The sequence below is a fragment of the Fopius arisanus genome, unplaced genomic scaffold (genome assembly GCF_000806365.1).
Source record: "Fopius arisanus strain USDA-PBARC FA_bdor unplaced genomic scaffold, ASM80636v1 scaffold00096, whole genome shotgun sequence".
Classification (NCBI taxonomy): Eukaryota; Metazoa; Arthropoda; class Insecta; order Hymenoptera; family Braconidae; genus Fopius; species Fopius arisanus.
Window position 1 is genome coordinate 50,503 of NW_011887835.1, and position 22,377 is coordinate 72,879.

Below are 22,377 nucleotides of genomic sequence, written 5' to 3' on the forward strand. Positions count from 1 at the left end.
GCGGCGGGGTACATAGAAGGGGGAAGGGGGGCAGTGCCGGAAAAGAGTGCGCGTACGATGAAGGACGTTTGCTTTGAATAAAGAAAAAAAAGAAACAATTTTTGTAGTGGGAGGTGTATTGGATCGAGAGGTGGGGAACATTCTCCGAGACCAGTGGACGAGGTGGGTGGCGGGGTGGTGGGGCCTCGAGGGGGTGGGGCAAAGGGGGATCCTCTATTCATAGGAATGACTCACGTTCGAGATGACGACGTGAATAGCCCCGGCTGAATTTGCGCACAACTCCAACTAATTTTTCTCTCCACTTTAACATTTTCTCTTTTGTCTCTGAGTCTGGGTTAAAAGGGGGGCGGAAAGGGGGGCGGAGGGGGCGTTGAAGTTTTTGGAAAAATTGGGGTGTGAGTAATCTCGAGTTAATTCCGGTGCTGATGTTGCGTAGATTTTTTTTTGACGGGCGGCGAGGGGGTGGGGCTGAAGGGGAGGGCACACCCGCTTTGGAATTTTTGGGGATTGCGGGATGAATTTTTTTTTGTACGGAAAATTAACGGAAACTGCGGGAATCGGAACTGAATTTGGAGTTTACATTGAGAAATCTTCTGGGGGGATTTTTCCGAATGGTTTTCCTGGAAATTTTCCCCTCCAATTGGGAAAAGTCCTTCTGCACCTGCGCGCGGGGTGGAGTTTTCCCTTGGAACTGGTCCGTATATTCGAGGGAAAAATTCCCAGAATTTCCCAGTTCCTAGAATGGCAGATTTCCTTTTTTTTTTTTTGGTAATAAAAAAAATGTCTGCCCTTCAATGATGGGACAAGAATTTTCCCGAGGGTTTCTGATTTAATGGACTGCCTAATGGACTGGCTTTGTCGAGTCTGAGTCATCCCGGGATTACCATCGACAATAAAAATAATTTTCACCGAGTAAATGCTGCTCAGACAGCCAAATAATTTCCCCGGAAAAATCCCTCAATTCTCAGAACAATTGTCCATCTAAATTTATCTCTTATCCCTCAAAAATAGTTCTCTCCACTCCCTAAGAATTGAGAAAATTCTCAAGAATTTTCCAAAGAATTTTCCAAAGAATTTTCAAAATTTCGAATTATGTCATTTTATCGCAATTACTCATCACAGGCAATTGAATAATAATTAATCACGTGGCACGTGACCAAAAAGTCATGCTATCGTTATCAGAAACGATTCTTTCGATTTTTTAAAATTGAATTGATTAATCGATACGGGGTTGACGCCAAGATGATGCCATTGGTGATTGTGCAATGGCGTCTTGTCACTCGTAACGATTTGACCCCTAGGGGTGGATTTTTTTTTTGTCATTAGATGGGCAATAGTTGGCTGAGGAGATGCATATCAGACGGTCCAATGGCGTCTGGTCTCTGAGTCATCGTTGAATATCGATGCGCATCTCGATTGACGATTAAATATCAAAATTAGATCGTTACGCAACATTGAATTTTGACATAACGCGCATATGTTCTGGTAAACACAGGGGGTTGAGTTTATTTTGCCGGCGGTAAATTTTATTCTGGTGATGAGTCAGAGAACTGGCTTTTCACTGGCCCTCGGTCGTGTCCCGGTTCTTTTTTTCCTTTTTTTTTTTCGCCCCTTTTCAAGTGACTTGGCACACGATTTTGAATTTGCCGACGATTTCGGACGGTTTTAGGGCACCCGACACCTGTCCCACGATTACACATAACTTTTCAGGTATTTTTCTTTATTTTTTTAACCACGATGAGTTGTTGCCTGCACTTTCATCCGCTCTCACGGCTTTCCATTTGAAATTGAAAGGGCTTTCGATGACATTTCACCGTGTATTTTTATCATTTCTGATTCGCGAGATATCCGCTGCCAAACATTGCAAAAAAAATTTCCATTTTCAATTGATTCAATATCAAAAAATAAAATTCGTTAGCAAAAGGTTCGTCACGTAATATTCAGCCCAGTGAAGGGATTTTTTTTTTATTTCCGGTGTGGCTTATCAACACTTCCGCTACATTAGGCGATCCATGGGGCATGGGAAATGAGGGGGTCCTTATCAATTCTCAAGCACAATGCGCCCCATTGTTCAGCCCAAACAAAACCAGATAATCATTCACATCATCTTCCACTTATTTTTCTCTCAACTGAAAAAAATAAAAAGAGATAAATTTATAACCCGGGGAGACGAACGTGTCGCAATGTGATTATCATAATTCACGGGAGGTCAAATGCATTTGATTCATGCAAATTGCATTACTGGAAGTCATGAAACTCTCAATGAAAACAACTTCAATGTCATCCCATTGAGTTTTTCACGTTAATTCAGTTGATCCAGTCAATTATTTTTATTCAGACCCAATTGCCATGTGATTTATTACCGTAATAAAGACCCCGTTGAGTCCAAGGTGTGTCAATGACCTTTTGTCGCACAACATTTTGATGATGATTTCCCATAAATCGCCATTTCCTCTAAAATAATTAACTACACTCTCCAAATGAAAAGAAATCTGATGATTTTTTCGTGAGTCAATGAAAATTTTCCCGGACTAACGGTTTTTAATTAATTAATTAATTAATCAATGAAGATTAATATGAGAGATCCCGTATTTCTTTATTGATTATTGAAGAATTTTATTTCATAAATATTTGAAATAATTTAAAATAATTATCTATTATTCTCGGGCCCCTGGTACACTGGGATCAGCTGTCGATTACGATTACTCGATGAGTCATTCGGGTTTAAAGTGTATCAATGACTAACGCACCCGCCCTTTTTTGATTCTGACCCTCTGGGAGAAGATTTTCACCGGTGGGTGGGGGGGGGTTAAAGCTCGAGGGCTTATTCATACCAATCCGCGTGTGTATGACGTGTTTTTACCCCCCCATCATTGTTTCCCTCTTCGTCACACTGACAAAACGATGAATGATGCCCCAACCAGAACAGAAGTCGGTAACTACAATGGATCCTCCAAAACCACTTCCAACTATTTCTCTGTACCCTGTCTCCAACACTCGCCCCATATGCTCACTCCATCAAATGAAGAGACTATTTTCATGAGAACTTGTCGTTTTTTTAATGAAAGAAGACATTTAAGGATGCGACCTAATTAAAATTATAATTGAATTACTCAATCAGATGATCTATTCGAATTCAATATTTTTAATTGTCGATTAATCTCGCGAACTATTGGTTTTAGAGAGGAACACATGGGAATCTTTTTTCACGGAAATTTAGTTGACTGAAAAAAAGTCCTTTGACACTTTCTCCTGAAATCGACGGTTTTCGAGATAAATCGATGATTATCGGAATGTTTCATTTGATGAAGAGCAAAAAGTCGATCTGTTCAGGAGGAGAGTTTTCTGAGAATATCTTTTGATCTAACACGGATACAGAAAATTTCTTCCAGACATTTTTTGTAGAATGAAAAAATACCTGTAAGAAAGGTTCTGTCAAAAATTGTCGTATCTCCCTCAGGTTCAGTGCTATTCTCCGATAATGCATTCAAAATCAAAATCATCAATTTCTCGGGTTCCAATTCCCGGATTAAATCCGCAAAAATTTCTGCACCGACGTCTGCAAAAATTTTCCATCTGTCCGCGAAAAATTGAGATGCAATAATTCAGTTGCAGGGTACAGTAGAAGCGTTCTCCCGCATTGAATAACGTCGTAGAACTGGACGTTGTGCGACTTTCACTCTGACTCACCCATGCCAACGACCAATCTCTGGCATTTTGATTCACTTGCTTCCATCCTAAGCAACAAATAAATAATTATATCAACAACTAAATAATTCCCCCTAAAAATAATCCAATCTCCCCGCACCCCCAATCCGCGAATTCCCCCCGCGAAAAAAAAAAATCCGCGCAATTAAAATTAAAAATTCCCGCGCAGCAAAATCGCTCACCCCTCCATTAAAAATCGCTAGAAAAAATTCTTTAACAACTAATCATCTCAGAGAAAGCGTAATAATTGGGGCATGAAATATAGTGGGTCCTGCTGGGCCTGGAGGTGCGTGAAAAAATCATCTTATCACTGAAAAAATAATAATTTGAATCTCGCGATCGCGGATGCTGTGCGTTAATTTTTCAGAACGAATGATTCATCGTCTGTGCAATAGCTGGGGGTATCAATGATATCAACAAAGAGATGTTCATAAGTGATGCGGTGATTTTGTTGGATAAAATGGGGGAATTATTCATGGTGTGGACGTTAATCTGATACTAGTTTTCAAGCGACTGATATTTTTCAGTGAAATCCCTTGCTCTCCGGCATTCCATGTCGAATAGTCATTCGAATACGCCTCGGCCTTGCCAGCGTCCTCAGGACTGTCGGGATATTGTCGTTTGCCGACATTTTACGTTTCACTCAAATTGAATTAAAAAAAAAATTCTTATCGTCATAAAAATGGACAGAAAAATATTTATCCCGCAATGAATGGATTAATTCCTCAATATATCATTATATTAATATAATATAATATGGATATATTAATATATTGAATTTTATTGCGTCAATCGAATTCGAGAGAAATAATTTTCCGAAGTAGAATTCAAATTTTTTATCAATTATTTGAGATGTTAAATTCATGTTGAAAAAAGGGATCAATGAAAATTCATGAAGATGTTCTCCGCCTCGAGATAATTTCACGACTCCTCCCGATTTTACGACACTCGTGACATAAATTTTATCCGCTTGTCATGCTCCATAAAAGTGATAAAAAAAAAAGACACGTGAATTACAACTGGTATGGACATGGGTAATGCGAGCGGTCGTATTATTTGACAGGTAATTGACGAAATCTTGTGAATTCTAACTGGTGAATCATCTCGCGTTGATTGTCCTTCGAGACAGGAAAAATCGTGAGAGACGAGAAAAATCGTGGAATTTCCTTGAGATGGTTTTCTGCAGATGCCAGGAACATCGAGATTCCCATTATACTTGGGCTCGCGTTTTTTGGTGACTCACCAACGTTCCACGCTGGGTGATTCCGAGGTTATTCGTGGCACTGGCCAACACGTGGGTATGAGTCGCATGTATACCCCATAGAGAGATATTACGACTCCATTTTCCCGACACAATGGAAAATTCATTTAATTAAATTCGTTATTAATATTTCAATAAACAATCGGTATTTTAAGCCCTGTTGACGTCACAACCCCGCAGCCTTTCGGATTTCGCGGCGCTGTGGGTGAAATCCTGCGCACGCACCCAGCGACGCGAAATTCGAAATCAGCGGTAGCAGCCAACTTTGGTTTTCGCTTGATATCTCAAGATCTATCAAAGACAAAAAAAACTTCGTAGGACCTTTTTTGCGCAGAAAATCGAGATTTACAAAAAAGTCCTCTCAACTATTCCGCTATCTCCCTCACGTCCCGAGATATTCGTGAAAAACGGAAGCCCAAGCAAAAGCAGTTCTCTCCAGAAATTGAAAAAAAATCAATTTCACTCCCTTGGAAATATCTCCAGACCCGACGAAGACACCGGAATCTTTGTAGGAACTTTTTTGTACCTCTTGAAATTCCCCACAAAATCTTCCCCACAAAAATTTCCGGATCTCCGGAAGATTCCGAGCTACACGTGATTTAAAAAACAGTTGTATCGACTGCGCGACGAACAGGTAAACCGAGTCGCCCGATAAGCCAACATCATTCATCCTCGAGATTTTTCCTCCCCCAGTCCTATCTTTCTCCCAGGATAAAGGGATTACTATCAGCCGCAGTGAAATGAGTCATGATTTTTCCCCTCGAATTCTGTGGGAAACAACCCCTGGGCTTTTCCTCCCTTGCATTATCGTGTGGACAGAGAATGTGTCACAGTCATTCGGAAAAATGAATTGTACCTTTTCAAAAGCAATTCGATCCAAAAATCAGAGGGTGCACTTGTGCGGTGGCTTGACAAGGAACATATTGATAACTATTTCCACCGATTAACTCGATCTCCACAAATTTACCGACAATACCTAATTCAACCTAAATCACTTTCCCGCAATCGCAAAAATTGTTTTAATAAAAAGAACGAGGAAAAACCTGCCAATTTTGTTGCGCGTCATAATAATCTTATCGACTTCAAGACGTAAAACAAATACTCGACTTTTTATTCTCATGACTCATTGTTGATAAATTATTGTCTTTTTGTGAAGCAAGGGGCGGAGGGGAATTACTGATTTCTTCTTTTTCGGGCCTTGTGCTCTTTTCCTCGTGATTAATCAACACTCATTGTTCCTAGAAACGTTCTTCATTAGTGACGAGACGAGAATTCCCCATGTGCGCATTGCAATTGCAAAAAATAATAATACAATATACACGTGGAGCAAATATTATGCAGGCGATGCGCGTATTCTCGGGTTTGGAAGTGATTCATTGATGGAATCTTGTGGTTAATATCAGCTTGAATAACGTCAGAGTTCATGGATAAAATGAATAAAAAAGAGGTTCACGGTGACGATCTCGTGAAATTGAATGGCCATTTGGGTAAATTTGGAATAAATTTTTAATTAGAATTATCGGTAATTCAGGGTCACTTCCAGGTGTTCTGGTGACTCATACTCACCATTTATCGCTGTATCAAGGTGCATTGCCTGTTCAATTGCGATGAAATTCTGGTTTTTGCTCTGTCTCACGTTTTGAGAGATAAAAATACGGGTTAATGGGGAAATTTGACTGTGTAAACGACTCCCGGGGTCATTATCCGGTTGCGGCACGTGATTATTTTATTTCAATTGAAAATTACTCTTATTCTCTGATATCTCTGTGTCTATCACAGATAATCAAAATTCCATTAAGACCTCATTTGTAGAAAATTTCAAGACCAACAAAAAAGACTGGGAACTCCCATCCGTATCTCTTGCACATTCCGAGATATTCGCGAAAGAGTGAAGCCTGAAAAATGGAATTGAAATAATTGCAGTATTGAAATAATTTTACTCGTTGCGCGATATCTCTCGATTTAGTGGGGATAGGGTAAAACTCGTAGAGAGCTTTTTTGCAGCTCTTGAAATTTTCAGCAAAAACTTTTCTATGGAGATTTTTCTAGATCCTCTGGGTACCGAGATACTCCCGGATAAATCACCTGGAATTTCCTTTTAGGGGGAAAGGTATGGGTCACTCTCCTCAAACAATAAACGATGATTCAACGACCAGTGGAAATATCTCTGGGGGCCTATGAGTAATTTTATCGAGAAATGTCTAGGTGTCAGGATTCATCATACCTATCCAGGTCTGCAATATTTCAAGGACAACTTTAAAATCCCCAGTAATTCCATTTCCCCCTTGATGTACCCCATTCTGACGCACTGGAATATTTTAAGATATGATCTTTCTCGAGGTCGATTTAAGGACTAAAAACCTTCGTCATTTTTCCATCGAGAAATGGATTAGTAATGCCATCGAAATCCTCTGACTAATTAAATCCGATGCATCACCGATTAATTGGACAGTATCGGCCACTGATGACCCATTGTTCGATATTTTAACATAATTATGATTCACTCAGGCGGAATTTACCATGACAATTCATATTCCTATTGCGAACTATTTCATTTATTCATGAAATCAGTCCATTTCGAATTCTCATGCCCCTGAATTGTTTTTTTTTTTCACAAAAAAAAACCACAAGCCGATTATTCATCTCGATAAATTCGACTCCACGGATTTTATCCAAGCGATTTTTTTTGATAACGAAATTCCCTTTTTTTGTCCTTCTGGAATTTTTTTCTCTCGTGAAAAATGGCTGCGTGTCGGGAAAAATTAATCGCGTGAGAAGGAGTGATTGGGGGAAATCAATAACAAGACGATCTTTACCAAAACGAAATGAAAAAAAAATAATGAAAACCATCAACAAAGTGCCGAAAATTCTATTAAACAATAAATAATCTGAAAAAAACAAAAAAAAAATCGGCGAAATGAGAAAATAAATGAGAAAGCGGTGAGTCAAGGATAAAATCGGCAATGCGTCTTTTTCCCCCTAGCTCTAAATAAAAATTACACAAAACCAATTAACCAACAATAAACGAAAAAAATAAAAACTGTCAATTCCAGAAATAAAGATAAACAAGAAATAAAAAATCGCGTGAGTCCGAGTGATTTCCAGGATTGGGATGAAATCAATAATCCGAGTTATTTCATAGTCAAATTAAATAATAAAAATAGCTACACGAAAAAAGAAAGCCTTTTACTTGTATTTGAATTTTGACGACTGAGTTGGGGTAAAAGGAAGAAAAAAAAGGAAAAAAAAAATGAGAAAAAGGAAAAATGGGAAAATCTGGTCGGACGAGGCGCGAAATACTCCCCTCGTACATTTCCGTGTTTCTCCGTCATTCCATCCCCCTCTTTCCCCCTTACCCCACCCCTTGGGCGTGACGTCACATTTAGAAGGTCCAATGGTAGTAGACGTGGATGACTCACCACTCGGTCTCTCATGTGAGGCACAACAGCTCATAGTTTTCCTTCAACCAGTCTTTCGTCAAAGGGCAAACCATAAACATTGTCTTGTACATCGAAAAAGTTAATTGTCCAAGTGAATAACTCGCGTAATTAGTGGTACGAGATTTAACGACAAACCAGGAAAATTCCAAATTCAAGGATGAGGATCAAGAAGGCACCCTGTCTGGTCCTCAGGCTCGTGCCTCTTGAGAATATCGAGACATGGGGTATGTTGTTGAGAATTTCAAGGATTTATTTTGGGGGAAAAGACGAACAAATTCCGGAACTATTATTCCTCTCGGGGATGAGTCACACTCGGACACTTTGTTATTATAGTCAACTATAATAATACGAGCTCGTGTTGTCCTCGTTTGGTGTTTAGAGAATTGGAGTTTAATTCACTTCCTGGAATAGCAAGTGATTTGCTTGATCGTTAAATATTTAATTTATTGGATTTCTTTTATTGTCTAAGAAATTGATGAACAATTGTGATCTGAGGGTTGTCATCTTTTGAGAGATATCTCTGGATACGAGAGAGATAGCGAAATTTTTGTGGAACCTTTTTTGTAGCTCTTGATTTGCCCTAGAAAAAAGGTCCAGATGAAATTTAACGTGCGAGCCCTCAATTCGGAGATATTCATTGAAAATTCACCAGTAAAAATTGACATTAACTTTCACCGCAGGAAACAAATGTTCATTTTGTCTCTGGGGGAGATAAAAATACATCTGGCGTTCAGGGGATGATGGGGGGGCAATGATTCGGGGAATTGGAATAAAAAATTTTTTTTCTCTGCAGGAGGGCACAAGGAATTCCACAGGAGACACCGAGATCTCTGCGAGGATACGCTCCTGCCAGGGGGAAGTACCCCCCCAGCATCAGAAGCTGCAGTGAGTGGCTGCACAAGTCCTGGTCCAGGATGTCCCGTGATGATGGGACAACCGACAACCCCCCAACCAGCTGACATCGACAATCATCCAGCATCCAGAGTCCTGCCATTCCTCTATCTGGGAAATGGGCGAGATGCCGCTGACCTACAGCTTCTACGAGCCCTTGGTGCCACTAGGGTACTCAACGTCACCTCACAGCTACCCGGATATCACGAAGCAAGGGGAATAACGTACAGACAGATACCTGCTACCGATTCAGGACATCAGAATCTCAAGCAATACTTCGAGGAAGCTTTTGACTTCATCGGTGAGTTTGATTTTTTTTTTCCGATTTAACGACTTTTCTCGAGAATTATTGGTCTGAGATAGAAACATTAAATAACTTTTTTCTAGTTTATTTAATTCCCGAGAAAAAACAATTCTTGATATTTTTTCCTAAAATCAATATTTTTCTGAGAAATAAACTTTGTAAATGAGGGGTGGATTGAGGCGGGCTGAATTTCAGTTTTGCTGAAGATCGATGCATCTCGAGAACTTGTGTTTTTTCGAAAAAATGTTAAGAGACATTTTTCGTGGAGAATTTAATTGGCTACAAGAAAGTCATGTAGCGTTTTCCCCTCAGATCAACAATTTTCGAGATAAATCAGCGATAAGAAACCTGTGAAATTCCACTCATCGAATTTTATCATTCACAATCCCATTTTGCCCCGCCTTTTTATTTACTGAAAATTTTATGGAAGGGATGGGAGTGCCGAAATGCTCAACTGGGGTAATCAACCGTATCCGCTCCATCCGTCATCAACATTTTTACGGTCTAATTAATCGGTTGATGACAAGAAATTTCGAATGGAACAATTCAAATTGTTTAAATAATTCTCACCCATCCCTAAATATTATCACAAAAAATACCCCCATTCCCCAAAACTATCCCCACTCTCTCCTAAAAAAATATTTCAGACACTCAATTATTTAACCGATTCACAAAATAATTACTGCATCAGAGTTACGAAATTATTGAATTATGGTATAAATTTCATATAAAAAATCAAAAATAAATGCCTCACTGAAATGAATAATTACAAGTAATAAAATGTGAGGCGTCCAGTAATTAAGTGAATGGTAATAAATGAAATCAGGTGACTCAAACTCAGGGGTTGTCCCCCAATGATTTAGCATAACAGAAATCACGTTTTGCCAACCCCCAACGGTTACCAACGGCATTCCACCAGTTGCACATGAGCCTCACAAAATAGGGGGGCACCGACCCCTCCTGTCCCCCTTTTCCCCCTCACGGTACTACAACAAAGATCATAAAAATAGGGGCAAGGGGGAAAGGGGGGTTGCAGTACAGGGGGACAATTTTGGTGTGCGTAAGTGAGTCATGGTGTTTTCATGAATGGGAAGTCTCTTGTATCGTGTGCGTTCAGTCAATGGTCCACCGGATACGACTGGTTATGCCCCGTTTCCGTTATAACGAACTGCGTCGTCGAGCTCACGTAATTGACCCGTTATTTTATCGTTTCCCCTTAATTTCTCCTTTATTTTATCCATTCAGAAGTCATCATACGATTCTAGTCTAATAATCACAAGTCGTTTGATCATTAATTCAATATTCAACGAATAAATACCATTGATATTTCCATAATCACTGGATTGTCTCAATAATTGTGGTGATTTCTCACATTTTAGTTATCCTCAATATTTTTTCACGCGGTAATTTTGAAAAATAATGAAAAAAATTCGGGTTTGACGTAAGGATCGAGTGATAGACAAAAACAATTCAATACCCGAACATTACGTCAGCAACGATACAGGGGGTTGATACCCAATTAATCATCGCCACGGGCTCCTTTCACTTTTTTTTTATTCTCCCTCTTCTTTTTTTTCCCCTCTGACTCATGCCAGATGCTACTGCGTTCTAATACACCACTGGAAACCCAGATGTTCCCCGATGCCAGACGACTCATGAGAGGAGAAAAACTACACTGTAAATAAACTACATCCCCCCCAGGGCTTTTATCTCCTCATTCACAAATAATTTTTGTCGTAAAGTTCATTAGACTCGACCGAGTGTAATGAATTAGCCCAAAACTCAATGGTTTTATTTTAACAAATAAATTGTGCTGGTACGATTATGCATTGGGATCCGGGCATGAGTCACTGTCTTCGGTGATATGATAGCGTCCCCCATATTACGTAACTCAATCGGCTGTTTGGGTTACAAGACAACTTGTTTAACTATTTTTTTTTTCATCCGGTTATTAGGATAGGGGCTGGTTTAATTGGAAATAGAGAAAGAAATAATTTAGACATTGAATTAATGGTTTTCTGACTATTTCGTAAATTCTCGGGACCAATTGATCATCTCGTGAAGAAAATATTTTTCTCTTCTCTTCCATCTCTTAATCGATTTTATACTGATATCAATTTTTTAAATATTTTATCAATCAATAATTCTCTGGAGTGAGGCAATAAGAAATTTCGAGATTTAAAGTTTAAGAATTATCCTTTTATCTCGAAAAGTATCGACTCTAGGAGAAAGTTTTAAAGAACTTTTTTCTAGGCAATTAAATTCTCCAGGATAAATGTCTTTTGAGATTTCTTCGATAAATCAATACTTCTCTGGTTAAATCGATGAATAATAAAAATTGAAATATTTTTTTTCCAGAGGAAGCGAGAAAAGCTGGTAGCAGTGTCCTGGTGCACTGCCAGGCGGGTGTATCCCGCAGTGCAACAATAGCCATTGCGTACATAATGCGACACAAGGGCCTGTCAATGGTCGATGCCTACAAACTCGTGAAAAATGCTCGACCAATAATAAGTCCGAATCTAAATTTTATGGGCCAGCTGCTGGAGCTGGAGCAGGGACTGAAGGCCTCGAGTACAGACAGTACCACAGATGAGCCACAGGGATACCACCCCTGCCGATGGAATCGTTCATCGACCAACGAAAAAGTAACATCAGGCTGCAGTGTCTGAAAATTCTGAGCCCTGAGCCCTGACCTACATATCCTTAAACCGTGTCTTGTTCTTCTCATTGATAAATCCCTCGCAGCCCAAAAACTGATTTTCCAATGAAGGACTCATGTCCATGTGCCTTCGAGCAAAGGCTGATCGATAAACAAAACAATAAACAGGTAACAAAAAACAAATGATAACTCCACGAAAATCAGATGTTCAGGGAAAATGATAAAAGTGAGAGAAAACACGTGCTCTTGTCTAGGTGTTTTCAGTTATTAATTTATACCTCGACGAATTTGAAGACTAATATAACGCGAAATGTTGACGAGTGTTGTACTTATATGGAGCGAATAATTAGAGTGGAAGCCACAAGAATGTACCTAAAGAGAAATCAAACCGATTTTGATGGAGTAATAATTAATTAATTGTAGTTTATTATTTTTTTCTTCGGGGTATCACGTTATTTAATCCTAATGGAAATAGAAAAGAGAACATAGGAATTTATTCCAATTGATGATTTACCTGGGATTAAACGACTCGTTCATTTCGAAAGATTAATATATCGTTAATGATTTAGTTTTAATCCACAAGCTCTTCCCCTCCCCCAGATGATAATTTCCTTGTTTTATTAGCATTTAAGGGTCCACGTGGATTCGTTAAAGACCATCGTGATCTAGTCGTGTGTTGGGATGAATGATTAACTGGATTCTGAGGGGAATGATCATTGGGTTTTTTAATGCCTCGAGTGGTGTTTTAATCGTGAAATTTTGGGGGTGGATTTTTGAGGGGCGGGAGGGGGAGGTGTTTATTTCAATGGCAGTATTCTGTTGGGAATGTACATTTATACCAAAAAATAATGGATCTATCGAGCTCGAGGCAGTGGGCGTTGGAAAAAATGGATTTTCTTTCTTTCTTTTTTTTTTTTTTATTATTTTGTGGTATCTTCGAACACGAGACTTACTTTAGGTGTATTGTTTTCAGAGAGTAATTAGTTATTAATGTAGTGGTAGGGGTATGGCCTATGTTAAGAGTTGCGACAATAAGTGATAGGGGATATTTGGGGGTTGTTGAGGGGTAATGAGTACATATCAGACTGGAGTCGCTTTTCAACTCGTCATTCAACGAGAGTTTTCATTGATGTTCTATTGCTGTATCACTCGCTAGTTTCAACTGCTTTTTTTAATGATCGTCTATGGAGGGGTGTAAATAAATGATTTGCGGTATCAGAAGGGCTTTTGGTATTTGACCCTCACGTCTCCGAATTGAAATTCTGTCTTTATTTGGATTGATTTATCTCGTCGAATCGTTGAAATTGGAGTTCTTTAATTCAAAATGATATTTGAATCATATCTTGGAGCAGATGAGAATAATAAATAATTGGTGAGAAATTATCGGAATCGTTGGGGAATGGAGAATTTTGTGGGTCAAAGTCAAAAGGAATGAATAATAATTGTCAGTACCTGTTGCTCTAATTTTCTCAAATTATAATCGATCGAACCCTCAATCATTGTCGGATGAGTCCCAACGATTTTATTTATCTGTAGAGAAAATTGATTTACTGATTGATTGGAATAAAAAGCACATTGTATAAACTTTCTGTAATCGTATTGTACGAAAATTCGATGATTTTATAAACGATAAATGAATCAAAAAAAAAATCGTATTGTGATTAATTTGGGGATTTTTTTATTTATCCTCGATGAAAATTATTCACTCGGTTTAATCGAAACGTAACAATTGATTGTGCATTCACCTCTCATCCTACATTATTTTCCTCGTCCCTTTAGTCCTGAATTTTTATAGTGTAAACATAATCTTACGATCTAATTTAAAAATCTGAATCAACTCTAACAAATGCCTCCACCACGTTCACAATGTATTTACATCAGATTATTTTTTTTTCTCAACGTTCCTGACAATTAGGTCCAAATATTAATCTCAATCTGTGAATGCTTTCAGAATCAGTCTCTAATGATAAATCCTCAAATCAAAGAGTACAGAATTATTATTTTTGTATTGAATAAAAATTTAATATGTCAAACTGATAATTCAATTAATCCTACGTTATTTAGATAAAAAAATAAATTTGACGAATTAAACTCTGTTACCTCGAGATACCAAACATCGATAAGCGAAATTTTAATAGATTAATTAGATTTTTGAGGACATTCTCTTGGATTAATTACTTGCGAGGGCTGCCATGGCCCTGATCAGGGCTGCATTCTCCTCGCGTAACCTTTCGCGCTCGATTGCCATTTCTCGTTGCTGCTGGAGCAGTTGGGCCTCCAGGGCCATTATCTTATGGTCCTGATCCTCCAGGAGGGCCAGGAGCCTTCGATTCTCCTCCTGGGCGCGTTCGAACAGCTGGAGAAAGACAAACTTATTTTTTTTAATTACTCTAACACATATCTCCAAATCCAAGAGATATTTCCCGTAATTGACTTGTTATTGAATTTTTTTAAATTTTTTTGTTGTGGAATTAATTTTTTTTCACCTCTTGAGTGTTGTCTCCTGTGGGGGTGGGTACCCGTGGCCTCGTGGCCGTGTCCAGGGGTGGGTGAGCACCGTCGGACTGATTGATGCTGTCTGATTGATTCAGGGAGTCAAATTCCTCGTCATCAGCCTCTAAGTCCGAGTGACTGAAATTGAAAAAAAAAATATACATAATAAAGTAGTTAACTGATTATTTGGTGGAGAGAAATCTTCTCTATAATTAATAATTACCTTTTATTCCTCCTCTGCGTGTAAACCTTGGCATTTCTCTCCTGTAACAGACGCAAAGTTCATAAAATATTAAATCCCCTCGGGCGAAAAAATGAGATAAATGACCCACAATGAAATAAAATCGATGGCAAAGAATAATGAAGAAGGCAGATCGTTCACTCGACCTTTTCCGGATGAAAATGTCATCTACACTTGACCCTGCAACCCTTAATCCAGAAATAATGGGACAAGACAGATGGAGATGACCAAATAAAAAGAAAAAATAAACTTACTTCCATGAGCTCATGGTCTAGAAACTCATTATGGTGGGTATTGTGCTTTGTTTCGAGGCATCCACCGAGTTCCTCCTCATCTTCACCAGTACTACCTCCTGTACTCTACGGTATCCAAATAATTAATAGGATTTTGTTAGAATGAGCTGTTCATCATTAACAAATTTCTAACGTTATTATTGATTGCAGAGCCAAACATATCATGCATTTCGGTCATTTAGAGACTCCTGGGGATTTTTTTTTTATTCCGTGCTTTTTATTTTAATCGTCATACCTCGGTGGACGGGAGATGGACCACTCCAGTGCTACGTCGTTTCTCTCGGAGTTTCCTGCGGTCCCTCTGCTGTTTCCCCTTGTTAATGTGTGTTGGTCTGTAATAAACAATTTGTTTAAGGAGTTGTTGATTTTTTTTTTCAGCAATTGACTCTCGACACGAAATTTTTTTTGGAGATGTTCCTGGGAGATATCTCGAGAGGTAAGAGAGATGGAAAAATCTTTGTAGAAACTTTTTTGTAGCTCTTGAAATTCCTCACAAAAAAGATTCAACAAATATTTTGCTGTCTCCAGTGGATTCCGAAATATACATTCGGTTTTCCGTAGAATTTACTCACCGACCAGTCACTCGTTTCTCGGGTTTTCTCATTATTGGTTTGTTCTGTTGATTATCGTGTTCCAGAGGCAACACGTTATTGGAGCTGGACTCGCAGATGGGAGGATCATCAGTATCCGCGGGATTTTCTAAAACCAAAAAAGAAATGCAAGAGAAAAAAAAAATATTTAATTAAGTGAAATAAAAATCAACGAACTTTGAAAATTGATGGTGGTGATGTCCCCAGCCCTCTGGGGCCCAACTCTCGTCCTGGCCGTCCTAATCCTCGCCCTCCTCGTCGTGAACTCAAAATCATTGTCAAAATCCTCTTGACTGACTGAGCTCGACGCCATGCCGGTGATGTCACTGCAATAAAATTTCACCTGAATCTCCAAAAAGAAATCCCCGAAAAAAAAATCTCCAACTCGAAATAACAACTCAATGAATAACTAAAAAATGAAAAAACTCTTACAAAAAATGTCTGGACATCTGAACAAAGGGTCTGGGGTTGGTTGAATGTGCACGGACACCTGGACGTTGACAAAATCATTTCTTATACACAAAAATTATCACCTCCTCACCATCAAAACCTTTTTTATCATTTCAGATCAATTTTACTTCAATTCCCCTAAAAAAAACTCCCAACAAAAATCCCAGAGGCCGAAAGTCCCATAAAAAAATATCAAAACGACTGCCAAAAAAAAATCAACGCTCTATTCATTATAAAAAATAAATAAATAACCACTTCCTGGATGTAATGAAACCCAAAATGCCCGTAAAAATAATGACGCACCCCCAACCCCTAGAAAAAATGCAGAGATCCTGAAGGTCAGAGACAACTGACAAAATCCCTCCCAAAAAATCAAAAGACAAAATCGAAAAAAAAAAGCAGCAGTGAATCCTGAACAACTGAAAATGCACAGTAAATATAAAAAAAAAACCGAAATCGATAACAAATAAAAATCCCTTATCTCAACACTCACCTCCAGTTCTCCGCACTCCCGTCCCAATTACCTCCAATATCTGGTTAAAAATCCTCTGGTGAATTGACACCCGGAGAGCGATGAGAGGACTGACAGCTGTCAATCCCGGGTAATGCCTGAAAATCCCTTGGAGTGCCTGAAAAAAACAGCACAAAGGATTGGGAATCGAGAGGTGTCTGAGCCCAGAAAGGTGTATTGATTTCGAGTCACTCCGTGATGGCGAGTTTCCATGGACGACGGCCTTCGCTATTTATTTCATTTTATTTTTTTTTTCCAATTCTCAAAAGGTGAAGTCCTCCCATTGGCCATGAGTTGATCCAAGTTCTCACTCCCATCCGTGCCTCTCGAGTCCAGACGCCACGCCGTTATCATTTATTTATTAATTATCTATTGTTGTAATTACCCAGAAATAGTGGAAGTGAGTAAAAAACGTGGGGATGACGTGGGGTGTCATCGGTGATTGGAATTTTTGGGGGTCAATTGTCCATGACGATGGTGTAGACTGTGGTCCATTGTTTTGACGCGAGACAACGCAGAAATGGCGGATGTTGTATTTATAACGCACTTTCTGCTGTTGTTGACATTGAGGATTGGATCAGGTGAGTTGGGGGTGGAATTCACAATTTTTTTTATTCCCTGGGGTAAGAGTTGGGAATTGTAATCACCTGGGGTTGAGGTTAGGGCTCTGGGGGTGTCTCAAATCATCGGATGATTTTTTAATCATTTTTTTTTTTCAACTTTTTCACTTTTTTCTTCGGCATTTCGGGACCGAGTTTGGGCCCTTAATTCGTGACATCTCTTCTCGTGGAATTTTCACCGTTTATTTTTTATTTGACAATCGAAGAAATAGGCCAGACGTCGATTTTCCCCTTCCATTTTCCGCTCAATACTCGTAATTTGTTTTATTTATGGGGAAGACGAGTGATTTTCCGGAATTAAGAATTAATAATTATCGCCAGACTTCTTGTATTCACGCAAATTAATTGACAATTAATTTATAAGCGAATCTTCAAAATCTATAATTAATCGTAGTTTGTTATTAATAATTCTCATGATGTCTTCAATTTTTTATTCATTTATTTGTGTCAATAGAAGAGATTACCTGCAACGAGATTGAGTTTATCATCAATATCTCTGGATCTAATCGAGATATCGGAATTTTTGTGAGACCTTTTTTGTAGCTCTCGTTCCACTCTACAAAAAAGGTGGTGAGAAGGATTTCACTATCTCTTTTACAATCCGAGATATGCCTCGAAAACTCCACAAGGGAAAACTTCCACTCATTTTTTTGCTGTTGATTTATTTCCATTCCCTCAAGACTGCAGTAAAATAGATTAAACATTATAATTTTACAATTAATTGTTATAAATCATTTATTTTCAGCTGAACGTCAACGAACACCTCTCTTAGAAGAGCCGAATGGTCTGGACAGTGAAGAGCCTCCAGAATCTCTGGACCAAAAATTAACCAACAGTATAGGACGCAGGTCGTATTCCTGCTACTCATGTGAAGGGGATGAATGTCGCAGGGCAAGCCCTGGGGCTATTTGTGACAATGCAATTGCGGTAAGTGTCATAAAAAAATTTTTTTTTCAATCGTAGAAAGTAGAATTTTTCTTTTTTCCCCATTTATCTCAAATTTTCGTTGATTTTAATTTGTATTGAGTGTGGCTGTTTTTTTTTGCTGTTGATAGTGCTGGAAGTCTAGGGTTAGGGAGTCCGATGGCAGGGAACGAGTGAAGCGTGGCTGTACGACAGACCCAGATCAAGTTCCATTGATATGCAATAAATTGGCGCCTGGCAGTCGCCACGGGGCTCTTTATCACGTCGAGTGTTGCTACAGTGATTACTGTAATGATGGACCATTTCCAATTCTCGAACGTCTGGGTAATTATTCCATTCATTACGGGATTCATTATCCAGTGAAAATTCGAGGGAAATATCTTCTCGATTTCTTCTCCCCAGTTTTCCAAAAATATCTCAAGATTTGAGGAAGATTGAAATTTTCCGTAAAAAAGTAAAGTTGATAATGGGATTTTTTAGAACCTGATAAGGAGGATTATGCTGCCAAACTCACTCTCGCCATCCTGGGACCGATAGTAGGCCTGGCAGCGGTTGCTGGGGGTGTGTTGTTTTGTCTACTAGCTAGGAGAACCCGGAGAAAACGTCCATTGCCAAAACGCAATAAACTTCTCGTTGATTCTGAAATGGAGCCATCGATGCTGCATTTTCCCTCAGCCTCGCAGAACTCGTCGTCTAGTTATCATCCCAATGAGCTGAGGGCTACGGCTGCCGGTGACAGCACCCTCAGAGTACGTCCTATCAATCCACTATTTAACCTATTAAACCTGAATTATCCAAACCAAAATTTTCGTGACGATTTTTTCTTCTCACAAATCCCGACGTTTTTTTTTTCTCCCCAGGAGTACCTCGACGGCCGGAGTTTAACGAGTGGTTCAGGGTCAGGTCTGCCCCTCCTGGTGCAGCGAACCCTAGCGAAGCAAGTGGCCTTAGTGGAGTGCCTGGGCGCTGGTGGTGGCGGTGGTTTCGGTGGAGAGGTGTGGAGAGGAGTGTGGCATGGAGAATCAGTTGCAGTTAAAATTTATTTCTCCAGGGATGAGGCAGCCTGGGCCCGTGAGACTGAAGTCTACTCCCAACTGCTGCCATCGAGGCACGACAATATCCTGGGATACGTGGGTAGCGACATGACGAGTCGTGCAAGTTGCACACAACTCTGGCTCGTCACCCACTATCATCCCCTGGGATCTCTCTACGATCACCTGAATCGTTCACCGCAGCCTCTGACTCCCCACCAGACCCTCAACATCTGCCTGGGGATTGCCAACGGGCTCCTCTACCTTCACACCGAGATCCACGGTACCAAGGGCAAACCTGCAATGGCCCATCGCAACCTCAAATCCAAAACCATTCTCGTCAAGACCAATGGCAGTTGCGTCATCTCAAATTTCGCACTTGCTGTCACTCAGGAGAGATTGGTCACTGATCGAGTTGACCTCAGGCAGGGCACCAGGCGCTACATGTGTCCGGAGATCCTCGAAAATACGTAAGAACTCCAACAATCAATAATTTTCATTAAATAATTAATCCGTTATCCCAAAAATCGACTTCTGGAAGAATTATAATTTTTGTAATCTCGATTAGATTAAATCCCGAGTGCCTCGAGGGCTTTAGGTGTGTCGACATCTACTCCCTGGGTCTGATAATGTGGGAGGTGTGCAGACGTTGCGTTAGCAATGGAGTTGCCCTTGATTACGCAGCCCCATACTCCGAGTGGTTGTCCAGCACAACTCAGGAACCATCAATCGAAGAAATGCGTAAACTCGTATCACTTGATCAACGTAGACCACCACTCCCAAATCGCTGGCACTCAGATCCAACCCTGACTGGCATGGGAAAACTCATGCGCGAGTGTTGGCACGGTAAACCCGCCGCCCGACTGCCAATTCTACGTGTCAAAAAGACACTCATCAAGTTGGCAGCCAACGACACACGAGTGCACTTACCTCTCGACTGACCAGAGATTATTAACGAATAATTGAATATATTTCACGAGTATTTATTGTTAATTCATTGAATTCGTTACTAGGTTTAGGCTCATTCGATCCTTCATTTTATTCGACGTTAAGATAGAGAAAAATTAATTAATCATTGTTTGATTTTTCGTAATAGGGCATTGAGAGAAGATATTTGTCTCGTGTGATTTTACTCTTTTTTTCTCTCTCTCGTTATTTTCTGGAGAACAATTGATCCAATAAATTGATCTTGAGAAGAGAACGGGATTGCAGGATAAAGTGGAATTTATTTTCCTCGAAATGAAGATGAGTTTTTCGAAATCACGATGGGTGGAAATTATTGAGTTCTGGGGAAAATGTCCGGAGAACTTTTTTCTGGGAAAATTTATCGGCTGCAAAAATATTCTTCAGTGTTTTTTAAGTTTAATCGATAGTTTTTTTATTAATTGACGATTGAGGGAAATGTTGGAGTTGAAGATATAATTATTCCATGGAAATTCCAAGTTTTTATCGATGAATCGTATTTATTATTCAAAATATCACTCAACGACGAGTGAATTTCCTCCCTGCCCCAAATATTAATCTCTCAATGCACCACTCATTACACCATATTTTCATGTACAGGTGCCATTAATCCCTTGATACATCACGTGCGAAAAAATTTAATGGAAAAACTTGAAAATTCATTGATAAAAAAAAAATAAAATAAAAAAAAATACAATTCGAATAAAAATTCCAGAGAATTTTTAAAGCTCCAGTATAAATTCATTATTTCATGCAGAAGAGTTTTTCTAATAATAATTTCCCCACGTGAAGTCCTCCCCTCGTCCAATTAATCCCCTGTAAATTAATCTCCTCCAGGATCTTTAACAGCCCCCGAACACTTGTAAATACCACATTTGTATCAATAAATAAATTGTTTACGAGAAATAATCGATGAAAGTAACCAAATGCTGATGTAGCTGAAGATTAAATACACATATAACAAAATAATGTGAATAAATCCCTTAATCCTGGTCCTCGTCATCCTCAGGATTTCTTTTTCCTCGTCGATGCATCGTCTGGAGGGTCATGAGCCTCTGGAGAGTTGTCTCGACGTTTCCGCCGATGCAGGTCTCCAGGAAGTTTTGGAAGTAGCTCTCGTTGCTGATGGGGCTGCAGAGGCTCAGGAGGAAGCCATAGGTGAACCTCAGGGCCTGAAAATCGCACGAGTCTGGGCCACAGTAGGGGAACAGCCTCTGGAGGGCTATCCAGTCCTGTTTCCCCATTGCATTCCTGAACTCCTGCATCACAAATCCCATCTGCCAGGGGTGTCGCCTCTTCGTGGGTGGATAAACCGGCGCAAGAGTCTTCAGGTGACGTTCTGCCCTGTAATCACCAACTGTTTTTTTCGATTTTCTTACTTCCTTGGGGGGTTGTCCAGGTCTCTTCACTTTCCTCTCCTTTCCCTTGATCGATCGCAGAAGGATGTATGCCTTCTTCTGGAAAAAATTATTCATTCTCTTCTCATTTTTCCATCATTTTCCATAACAAATATTATTATTATTTATTCATGAAATTGACGTAATTCACTCAATTTAATTTTTCATTATGATCAAATAAATTCACCAATTTATTCATAATTCATAATAATTACTGTAATTACAAAATTCAAATTAATTATTAATCAGACTCACAATCGACTGTTTGGATGCGATTCTAGGCTCTTCTGTTGGCTCTGGCATTATCTGAAAACCAAAAAAACCTCTCAATTATCACTAAAAAACAATAATTTTAGATATTCCGATATAAACCTCGAATCGCTAATTCAATTGTCCTTGAATCATCAATTACCTAGGATAACAATTACTTTTCAAGTGCAAAAAATCATGTGAACACACCTTGACGACGCGTGTCTCCCAAAGAGAGGAGTAACTAAAGTAGAGGCTCAGTTCTCGGGGTTTGAGTGACCCCAGCAGCATCGTAGTACTGCACCCCAAGAGAGGGAGGGCGCAACACGCAATGCTGGGGTGTTTTTTTTTT

At 39.4% G+C, this 22,377-nt stretch overlaps 4 protein-coding genes across 7 annotated transcripts in view; 2 read left to right on the plus strand and 2 right to left on the minus strand.

Moving 5' to 3' along the window:
- The window catches only part of puc (puckered), a 21,600-nt gene extending 7,672 nt beyond the window's left edge, over positions 1-13,928 (plus strand). For both annotated transcript variants that reach the window (XM_011312045.1, XM_011312046.1), the window contains exons 5-6: positions 9,203-9,601; positions 11,963-13,928. In XM_011312045.1, the coding sequence (XP_011310347.1) occupies positions 9,203-9,601; positions 11,963-12,273 (710 nt within the window). In that variant the 3' untranslated portion in view covers positions 12,274-13,928. The remainder of the gene's footprint in view (positions 1-9,202; positions 9,602-11,962) is intronic.
- Positions 13,156-17,027, minus strand: LOC105270839 (PRKC apoptosis WT1 regulator protein). 3 transcript variants are annotated; one of them, XM_011312041.1, is made up of 9 exons: positions 16,824-17,025; positions 16,313-16,370; positions 16,058-16,206; positions 15,863-15,989; positions 15,526-15,622; positions 15,252-15,356; positions 14,980-15,020; positions 14,750-14,894; positions 13,156-14,619 (listed from the first exon to the last, which is right to left on the minus strand). In XM_011312041.1, the coding sequence occupies exons 2-9, from the start codon at positions 16,327-16,329 to the stop codon at positions 14,434-14,436; spliced, it is 867 nt and encodes a 288-aa protein (XP_011310343.1). In that variant the 5' UTR covers positions 16,330-16,370; positions 16,824-17,025; the 3' UTR covers positions 13,156-14,433. The 3 variants fall into 3 exon arrangements, with proteins under 3 accessions (XP_011310343.1, XP_011310346.1, XP_011310344.1); XM_011312044.1 differs by lacking the exon at positions 15,252-15,356 and having other exon boundaries at positions 16,824-17,027; XM_011312042.1 differs by lacking the exon at positions 16,313-16,370 and having other exon boundaries at positions 16,824-17,026.
- Positions 17,028-17,137: 110 nt separating this feature from the next.
- LOC105270841 (activin receptor type-1) lies at positions 17,138-21,071 on the plus strand. Its single transcript, XM_011312047.1, has 6 exons — positions 17,138-17,422; positions 18,207-18,388; positions 18,517-18,709; positions 18,866-19,134; positions 19,246-19,886; positions 19,985-21,071. Exons 1-6 carry the CDS (start codon positions 17,362-17,364, stop codon positions 20,355-20,357), a joined length of 1,719 nt encoding a protein of 572 aa, XP_011310349.1. The 5' UTR covers positions 17,138-17,361; the 3' UTR covers positions 20,358-21,071.
- A 13-nt stretch (positions 21,072-21,084) lies between these two features.
- Positions 21,085-22,295, minus strand: LOC105270842 (uncharacterized). The gene is made up of 3 exons (XM_011312048.1): positions 22,236-22,295; positions 22,032-22,082; positions 21,085-21,836 (listed from the first exon to the last, which is right to left on the minus strand). Exons 2-3 carry the CDS (start codon positions 22,077-22,079, stop codon positions 21,363-21,365), a joined length of 522 nt encoding a protein of 173 aa, XP_011310350.1. The 5' UTR covers positions 22,080-22,082; positions 22,236-22,295; the 3' UTR covers positions 21,085-21,362.
- Positions 22,296-22,377: the final 82 nt, after the last annotated feature.